The 10,205-nt window shown below is 39.7% G+C and overlaps 1 protein-coding gene across 1 annotated transcript; it reads right to left on the bottom strand.

Annotated features, from left to right (window-relative positions):
* Positions 1–200: 200 nt before the first annotated feature.
* slc35b2 (solute carrier family 35 member B2) lies at positions 201–7,274 on the bottom strand. The gene is made up of 4 exons (XM_084738181.1): positions 7,022–7,274; positions 2,992–3,179; positions 2,703–2,863; positions 201–2,084 (listed from the first exon to the last, which is right to left on the bottom strand). Exons 1-4 carry the CDS (start codon positions 7,039–7,041, stop codon positions 1,152–1,154), a joined length of 1,302 nt encoding a protein of 433 aa, XP_084594307.1. The 5' UTR covers positions 7,042–7,274; the 3' UTR covers positions 201–1,151.
* Positions 7,275–10,205: the final 2,931 nt, after the last annotated feature.

The following is a 10,205-nucleotide window of genomic DNA, read 5'->3' on the forward strand; positions in this document are numbered from 1 at the left end:
TATATATATATATATATATATATATATATATTATATACTTATATATCATGACTGTAGACTTTCTATTTCACAAAATCTTTAAATTTCTAAAACATTTTTTTCAGTTTCTGCTGGTCCATATCCCCCTGTTAAAGGAGAAGTGGTGGTAGACGGTTCATAAAACTTAGTTTAGCTAAATCTCTCTATAGATAGATTATATGAATATTAGGCTAGAAAATAAAACAATTGCTCAATTTAGCATGACTTCTAGTATAAACCCCACACACTTGCGTTTTTCTAACAGACAGACAACAGAAACAAGTTATGATGTCTCTGTGCACATCCACTACCTAAGTTTTACTGTCCACATTTCCCACCTGTGCAGGTGCAGTAAGAAAAAATGCACTGACCTTTGCGGGGCTGGGTTATATTGTAACAACACCTCAACTTCAATGCCAAATTACATTACACATTAAGGTACAAATCTTTAGTTTCAGTTTTCAGCTCCTTTAAACGCATTCAAAGCAGTTTAATAACATAAAAGTCTAAATTTATTTATCAAAGTGGGGTTAAACTTAAATTGTCCCTTTTAACTTTTTAGTTCAATGCTGTAGCACCTTGGCATTTTTCTACTCAAAGTAGTTTTACAACTACTAAAAAAGTATCTGACAGCCCTAGACCTTGTGGAATCAACTCATGGCTCTGGTTCAACAGTGCGTGAGCCCAAAAACACCAGACCAAAGTTTCTAACATGTCAGAAATTCATCCAGACGCCCAACAGCCTTTCAGAAGCAGTTGATCTGGCCTCGCTTCCCTCCTGTACACCGCATGGCAGACAAAACCTGATTAAGCTGAAATTTTTTTATGCCTCTAAAATGAGTTTCTCAAAAATTGGGTCAGAAACAGGCTCAAATCGTACAGCGTATGCCCAGCTTTACAGGCACTCAAAACTTCTCTGACTGCTGACCTGACAAATCACATGAACCCCTTAGGGGCATCTTAGTGTAAGAGTCGAAGCTGCAGAATCCCTTTCTGTACCGTTGCTAAAAAATAAAAATAAATGGAAAATAACAGTTAAAAAACAAACCCAACAAATACACACAAAAAGACAAAAAAGCACCACAGAAAACGTGGTTCCCAGTCAGTTCCCAGTTTGGTGCGACTTCGTGGTGCTACACCTTCTGTGTGAGCGGCTGTGCTAACCGCCGGCCTGACTTCATGCGGCTACGTGCATACACCCGTAGGAAAAGTGCCAAGAAAACTACAGCGACACCAAAGCCGCCTACTAAGGTGACGGCATGACCATAGAGGAAACAAGAGAGGAGGATGGCGAAGGCCTGACGCAGCGTCATGATGATGGTGAAGACCGCAGCACCAAACTGGTTGATGGTATAGAAGATGAAGAGCTGGCCGCACGCCGAGCACACAGACAGCAGTACAGCGTGGAAGGCAAACTCGGAGTGGCGTGTCATGAATGCCAGCGACTCGAAGAAGGCGCCCTGCTCCAGCAGTGAGCCGACAGTGAAGAGACAGGAGAACAGGTTGACCCCGAACATCATTTGCACCGACGACATCTTGTACTTGAACAGGTTGTCCTGCCAGTTGGAGGTGAAGCTGTCGAAGACAATGTAGCCGACGAGGATGATGATGCCGCTGAAGGTGGTGACAGTAGACGGGTGCTTGCTGGACGCGCTGGACAGCAGGAACATGCTGACGCCCACTGAGATCAGCACGGCGGTGAAGTACTCCCAGTACTCGTAGCTCTTGTGAGAGACGATCTTCCCCATGAGCATGACAGGAATGACTTTGGAGGCCTTGGCCAGGACCTGAGTGGGAAAGCTGACGTACTTGAGGGCCTCATACTGACACCAGCTGCTCAGGATGTTGGAGAGCGAGGCAAAGGAGTACTTGTACATGGGTGCTCCGTGGCGAGGTTGTTTAAACAGGATGCACCACAGCCCTGACACGGTCAGAGCCAGGATACGATTCATGAAGACCAAGAACTGAGAGTCCTTGAATGTCTCACCCTCCTCATCAGGAGTCGAGGCTCCGTATGAACGTGTCATCACTCGCTCCTGCAAGACTCCCCAGGTCAGGTACGATGCCTGAGAAGAAGAAGACTGACTTAAGCTTTTCTGGGGTAGACTTCATGTTATTTATTCATGCTTGTAATGTAAAATTAATGTTTCTGTGAATGGAGTCTTGGGGCTTAGGCAAGATTGATAAATTGGCCGTTTGTGTTTAAGAGGTCTATCTCTGTAGGGGTCCTTTTCATAAGGTTGTCATACTCATAATGATGTGAGCCTGCCAGTGGCAAAAACATGCACTTTTTTAACATTTGACAGGTCCAAAAGGATTTCATTGCAGCCAATTTAACAGCTGATGGCTCATTTTTAAAAACTGTTGTCCACATCAGTTATGGAAAAATGAGGTCCAGGTTGATAAATACTGAGGTTACCCTTTAAGACAGACCTATTGTTTAGTGTAGAGTGTGGTTTCATAGATGGCGAAGTTTCTCTTTCCAGCACATCTCTTTGAATAAACACTGACACATCTTTTAAAATAGCAAGTGAGCTGAGAGTAAACTGAGTGGAATCACACTTGAGTAAAACAAACAACCCTCTCTACAGCTGCACAAACAGAAAAATCATGTGATAATACTGAGATTAGGCCACATGTATGTTTAAGTATTAAGTCAAAGTATTTTCCGGGAGGATCCCCACCTGAAGTCCAGCAGCACAAAAGATTAATTTGATGACTTGTCTGACTGACGAGCCTGAATCCGCCTCATTCCTGGATGTAACAGACACATCATCCAACAGACCTGTTTTAGCCTCACTGCCAAAAACACAGGTCTTTATGACAGGGTAGCAAATCCCACTACCTGAAACAGAGAAAAACATACAGAAAAATTAATGAATTAACTGAATATCATTGTGGTCAGGAACACCTTTGCGACCTTGAACTGGCATACATTTCCAAATAAGATGTCAGTATCTCACAAGCACAAACCTGTTTCTAAGTAATTGGTGCGTTTGAAGTAGCTAATGAGGAGGTAGCCCGGGATGATGATGGTGGCATATCCCAGCATATTGACGAGGAAGCGGAAAAGCCAGACTTCATGCCAGCCTTCCAGTAGAGACGACTCTTCGGCAGCCACAGTGGAAGGGAAGAGAAGCAACACAAGTGCAGGCCAAACCCTACAGGGTGATACAACATGACACATCAAGAAAAAAAAAAACAAAAAAAAACTTAAGTCCTCATGTTTTGCTCCTCAATATTTGGAAACACAGACTTATTTCACTCTGTAATATATGCTTAATATTATCAATACATCAAGACAATATACTTACATTACTACCCATCATAACAATAAACTGACTGATATGGTATGACTGGTATCAATCAGCATTAGGTGTGCCACAATTTTAAATATTACATCAAAAATCAAAATGAGTGAAATCAAAGGCAGAATCGAACCTGCACGTAGCCGAAGAACAAACACAACACAGCGTAGCTTATCAGTCATTATCACATTTGATACCACCACCAGATTTGAACATGTAAATGACAATTGTCAGGGCATAAAACCAATGATCTATTTGTCTTTACAAATCAATACCCAATAGTCCAATAGTGGCAAAGTCCTAAGTGTTAAAAAAAATTGATTGAAAAATCAAATTGAACTGTGACCTTAAAATCAAAAAATTAATTCAAATTGTTGATTTGTAGAATAGTGACAACCCTAGTCAGTATGTCAGTCTGTACCATATAATTAACTAGCCCTGAAACAAGACCCTGCCTCCTCCAGCAGTGTCCTGTACACCATATTTTCCCCCAGTTCGTCATGCAGGCTTCCTGTTCCCTAAAAATTCACCAAATCTTCAAGCCGTGGCCAACGTAATCCTGATGACAGCACCAGGGTATTATTTTTATTTTCTCCCTCCAGAGCCACAAAGTACATTATGCAACTGTTTTCTGTAGGGGTGCAACGGATCACAAAACTAACAGTTCAGACCTGTTTGGATTGGTTAGTTAGTAGCAGGTGATAGTATCATAATTGGTATAAAAGCGGCATCCTTAAAAGGCTAAGTTTGAGGCAAAGTTCACCACTTTGTGAAACACAAATGTGTATAGGATATAACTACTAGACCTCTCCATATTGTAACTATTAGATATAACTACTGGACCTCTACAGATTGTAAAACCATTGTCAGTACACACAGTTTGTTTGCAAATGACTGCATTCTGTTTTTAGTCATGTTTTCCACAACATCCCAACTTTTTTGGATATGGGTTGTTTTGCTTGTTCTATAGCTGATTGTTTTTAAATGATTATATAAGATAAAAATGCATTTTTGGCCAGTGGGCCACATTTGATGAACACAGAAGTTGCAATACCCCATCTGGCCACTATGCCAAAATGGCTTCACAGCCCCTTCTGGTCCTGGGGGCTTGAATTTCACAAGCTGAATAGTACTACTCATTCAAAACAAACCCAACCCCAACATGGGCTGACTATAGCTACAGAATGAAAAGTATGGAGGATGTAGTGTGGAATCATATGAAACAGACATAACCTGTTAAACTAGTTGTAAAGAAATGAAATGAGCTTCATCGGCCAACTCCAAAAACAGCTTCAGTAACACTGATGACTCAAGCACACCTGTGGTGAAACCCTAGCTTCCCACGAAGAAGGTGTGCTCCTTGCTGTCGTGGCACTGAGTGTGTATCCCATTCAAAGTGAGGCCGGGCCTCCTCCCAGGGGGCCTGTGAGCCTGAATCATACAGAGCCTCTTTGTGTGGGACTCTGCTGTGGCCGGGCCAGCCAGTAGCCCACTGCAGCAAGACCTGAGCTCTGAACAAGCAGCTTATTACATGGAGGAATGCACTGCGCTGGTTGGGCGGACAACCCACAGGCTGCTGCACAGAGAGAGCACTGCCAGCATGTACCTGAGGACAGAATGAGTGTCTATGTGTTGTGTGAGTATATGACAGAAGATAATATGGACTGAAACTGAAACGACACATCATTACTTTGTTAACATAAGAAAATGAAATGGCACAAACCATCGCAACAACTATGTAACTGCTACTTCCTAACCACTAGAGGTGGTCTGGATAAATGAACAGTAAACACATCAGCGCAGAGGGAAAAACCCTGACTAGTGTCACACCAAATCCTGTGACCCATCAGATTCTATGACCCATATGCGAATGTCAGCCATATTGCCACTGCAAATGTTTCTATCATGTTATTACACACAGTATTTTGATTAGAGCGGCAATGATTTGTCAATTACTTGTTAGAAAGAAAATGATCTGCCAGCTATTTTGATAATAATTAATCATTAGTTGTAGCCCTGTTCACACTAAATGCAACAGTGCAGAGGGTGTTGCACCAAATTCTGTGCCCATTCAAAATGACCTGCGTAAGAATTTCAGCCATTGCAAGTGTTTATATTTTTCCCTATCTATGTTCACACGTTATTACACCGAGTATTTTGATAATCAAATATGGCTCCCCTATAGTATTTGGCATTACAGGTGGAAATGTGTGTATGTAATATTTGAATATTACAGGGTTACAACTTTAGGTCAACAGCTAATATTAGAAGCATTTGTGACTCTGCACGGAGACCATTTCTGTTAACACCTATTAAACAAAGTAAGTAACCAAGTATGATATAACATTTGCAGTGGAAATATAAAGCAAACTTTTCCCCCCTTTTATTTCACAAAGAACTTATGTGAACAAAACCTGCCATATAGAATTAATGCATTGCATTACATGGTTTCCTACCTGTAAATTAACTTTTTTGAACAAGCATTTGTGAATTTGTCTCCACAGCAGTTACAGACAGCCCTGAAATCTCTTGTTCTAACCAAAATATATTTTCCCTATGGTCTGCTTATATAAGCTGGATCCAACCAATATTTTCAACTGTCAGACAAGTCTAAAGGCCTACTATAAATAATGTTGATTTTTCTTCTTTTCATGTTTTTATTTTATTGGTCATTGCTTGTTTATTCTCTCTACTTGTTGTATGAAAACTCAAACTCTTCATTTTAGAGTATCTTCTTAATCTTTAAATGATAGTGTATACTAAGGTTGCTACTAACTATTATTTCCATTGTCTATAATCAGATTATTGTTTTCTTGATTGACAGATTAGTAATTTGGTCTGTAAATAGTTATAAAATGTGAAAAAACATTAATCAGTGTTTCCAAGTCTCAAATGTCTTGTTTTGACCACAACCCAAAAATACTCAGATTACTGTCACAGAAGAGTAAAGAAACCAGAAGAAATACATATATATATACGAAACTGGAAAAAAAAACGTATTAGTTGATTATTAAAATAGTTGGATATTAATTTAATAATAACTGATTGATCTTACCAGCTCTACTGTATACTTGCATGTTATGAATGAGTGTTCTTGATATGAATCACTATTTCTGTGCAGAAAATGAGTGTTTATGAGATGCACTGTTGTTGTCTCAGCTCTTACTGTTTGATTTTACTTATAAATGTATATATCAATTGTGTATAGCACATTAAAGCATTTTTTTTTTTTTAACCTGAAATATGCTATCTGGAGGATGCCACCTTGCAAGCCCCTGGAGGGGAAACTAGTGGATTTGAAATTTCGCCATTGTAATAATAAGGTACATCATGTATACTTTTGGTGTAAGTGTCATTCTGTGCACCATCTTCCAGAAACCATAATTACCATTACAAAGCAAAATTTATCTGGCTGAAATTCCTGTTGGTATCACAAAAGCTGGTGTAACACCGGTTCCTCCAGCGTTAAGTTACATAAAACGTCCAGTTTAACTTAAGCCAGCAGGTTGTTTGCAGACTTCAAAAACACACAAGTCAGTCACTGTAACTGTAAACAACCAACACGAACGGTTAGCTGACTCCATTACACGGTGACACGTATATCAGTCAGCAGTTAGCTGAGACAACAAACACCTAAAAGTCATCTTTAACGGGACGTATTTGTCAGTTAGCTCCTCTTTGGTTTCTAACGTTACCTCCATATAAAAGATGGCATTTTCCCCACACTCTGTGGCCAGACACCTGGCGCAGCACACCCGCCGACAGACTCAAACGTCTCCGCTGGAACAGAGCATGAAGCCGCACCGGTCCGCCAGGTAGCGATATTTCAATAATTACGGCCGGTCTTCTCCTAAACTAGCCGAATTTAGCTTCAATGTCTTCAACTTAGTCTCAATGGCCAATGTGTTCACTTGAGCAGGAAAGGCTCCCTCCTCTTTACTCATCATCAGCAGAGGATGCCGGAGACGGAGAGCAGCAGCGCCCCCCCGGCCGCCCTGCCCCCTGCCGGTGTGGAGGAGCAACTGCAAGGCAAAGCAAGTTCAATTGTAGAGCACCAATCGGACACAAGGCAATTCAAACTGCTTTACAGGAGCATTGAAGCACATTAAAATAAAACGTTGCATTTGAGTTCATGAAAACAAAAGCTAAAAGCGAGCCAATAAAGAATTAAAACGTCACAGATGTTCTTTTAAAAGACATTAAACAAAAGCGAAAGCAAACAAATCTAAAAACAAAAGCTACAGATTATTGTAACAAGAAGTCATGCATCAGTTTCACTGGAAGGCCGCAGAAAACAGTATTGTTTTAAGCCCTGATTTAAATGTGCCGATGCTTTCAGCTAACCTCAAGTATTCAGGAAGTTTGTTCCACAGGCGTAGAAACGAAAGTCTGCTTCACCTTGCTTGGCTCCGATCCTGGGAACAGGAGTAAACCTGTTCCAGATGATCTGAGGGGTCTGGATGTTTCATAACATACAGGTAAATCAGACATGTATTTAGGCCATTTAGTGCTTTATAGATAAGTAATTAAGTAGAGATGAAGTGATTAATCAATTATGAATTGATTTTTAAATTAATCGCCAACTATTTTGATAATTGATTTATTAGTTTGAGTATTTTTCTTAAAGAAAAGACGTCAAAATTCTCTGATTTCAGATTCTAATATGTGGATAGTTTTTGGATTTTTTTTTTTTTACTCCTTTGTGGCACGAAAGTAAACATCCATAGCTTAAGGACAGAACCAGAGGAAACAGTGACTCTGGTGACATTTTTCACCATTTTCTGACATTTTATAGGCCAAACAACTAAGCAGTTAATCCAAAAACTTTTCCATATATTTATCGGCAATGAAAATTCGTTAGTTGCAGCCCTGCACAAACGTATGGAGGACTATTAATGCCAGGCATAAGGGGGAAAATGAAAGGAGGAAGTATTTTTTTTTTATTTTGAGAATAAAGTCAAACAGTCAAAAATAAAGTGAAAATATCAACATTGAACTTTTAGTATTAGTGCCAAACATAAGGGAAAAAAAATCAGAGAAAGACTTTTTTATTTTGCATGTTGAGAATGAGGTTACTTCTTCAAAAGAAAAAAATAAATTTAACAGTAAAATTAAATAAAATAAAATGTTGAAAAACAGATTAAGGGATAAGGGGGATAAGAGGAGGAAGAGGGGGGGTCACACCCAAGGCTGCTGCAGAGGACTCAGTTTTGGTACATGAGGCCAACGCTCTACCAACTGAGCTACCAGCTTTTTCCACTTTATTTAAATTAATTAATTCAGATATAGGATATATCTGTAAATGGATAACAATGTGTGCAAAGTTTTAAACCTGGCGCTGCTGCCTCCTTTTACTCCAAGTCCCACGCTTTTAAGCAGTGCCAAAAACATGGACTATGTTATTGTTACGCAACCCTCCTCTGCAAAGATAGAAATTCTGATATTGTCCAATTATGTTATCTCCAGTATTACCAAAAGCAGGAAGCAATCTGCATGGCAGTTTTTTAAAATGAGAGAACGATTAAATGTTTTCTGTATTGAAGATGAATAGACTTTTTTTTTTTTTTTTTCTTACTAATGGCATGCCAAAATGCAGCAGAGTTCGTTCACCTTCTTGATCATATAATAGTAAAAAAAAACACCTGGCTTATTTAGAGAAGGAAAGTGGTGAATGTGGTACCTAATGACAAGTAAAAGTGGCTTCTGTAACATTTCACAACACCTTTCTGTTTTTAACGTAGCCTATGGCAACTCCAGCATGACCTGCAGTGCACTGTATATAACAAAAATAACTGCATGCCATAGGCTGAATGGGGAAGTAGGTATAGTTTCATAACTCTGTTCTAGCTGTTGACAACAGAACTTCGTCTGTCACCATAAGCTGTTAGTGAACATGAATCTGCTACTGTCGAGCCCTTACAACACTGTTAACCAGACCTATGGAAAGATGCATTAAAAACTCAAGTGTTGAGAGTTATTCTGGCTAAGATCCCTCATGAATTTAAAATGTGGACTTTTTCCAAGTTTATTATTCAAGCTGGCTGGCTGCAGGCACGTGCTTACAAAAGACAAACAAGTGAGTGGAATTTCCAGCCGCTCCACAGTCATTGTTTTGTAAGAGCCATCAGGAAGAAGCCACTTACAGGAAAACAAAAGATACACCTGACAAACAGCAACTGACAGGAAACAAAAAGAGCTGAGGAGTTTTCATGAAAGAGCTTTGTCATGAAGTCTACGATAGGATGTCTTTGCTGTAAGTCACAAATCACAACAGTGATTTACCGTCTGTGCATGCACAGGTAAGCTAAAAAGGGCTGCACATCTGTCACTCTGATGGCACATAAAATTCATACTGTATCGTCTGTTTCTGTTTTGCATGTCAGAAATATCTTATGAAACTCTTTGATTACCTTGGGAGCTACTAGTGCAGAACATAAGGTAGATAATATTAATTACCCTGAAGGGTTAGTTTGAATTACTTAGGTCTCATTTTCACCATTTTACCTTGCTGCCAGACAGTGTTTTCCAATGGGAAACCACTGTTATATAAGCAAGATATTGCAAACTCAAAATGACACCACTGGCAAAAACCCCAAAAAATGTTTTCCTTGCAGAACATGTGAGTTGCTGGTCCTCTGCTGACTAAATTTGTTAAATCTGACCTCAGTGTTTTTACAGGTTAGTTCAGATTCACCAAAGTGAAACAATAACACAAACTAACTGACCAGCTGAGGCAGCTGTAAACCAGCAACTGCTGTGTTCTGCATGGTACAATTACTGATTGCAGTCTGGTTGGTTTAGAGAGAGTGATATTTGGCTTATATTCTGACAATTTTCCCATCAGAAAAGGCTGTCTGACAACATGGTAAAGCGGTGAAA

The sequence above is a fragment of the Lutjanus erythropterus genome, chromosome 15 (genome assembly GCF_056507025.1).
Source record: "Lutjanus erythropterus isolate fLutEry1 chromosome 15, fLutEry1.hap2, whole genome shotgun sequence".
Taxonomy (NCBI): Eukaryota; Metazoa; Chordata; class Actinopteri; order Lutjaniformes; family Lutjanidae; genus Lutjanus; species Lutjanus erythropterus.

Bases quoted from the DNA above. Each gene is read 5' to 3' on its own strand.
- slc35b2 (XM_084738181.1), bottom strand. From the start codon at position 7,041: ATGCCATCTTTTATATGGAG. The intron at 2,864-2,991 runs GTTTGTGCTTGT...TCTCTGTTTCAG, and splicing joins CACCAATTACTTAGAAACAG to GTAGTGGGATTTGCTACCCT. The intron at 2,085-2,702 runs GTGGGGATCCTC...TCTTCTTCTCAG, and splicing joins TTTGTGCTGCTGGACTTCAG to GCATCGTACCTGACCTGGGG.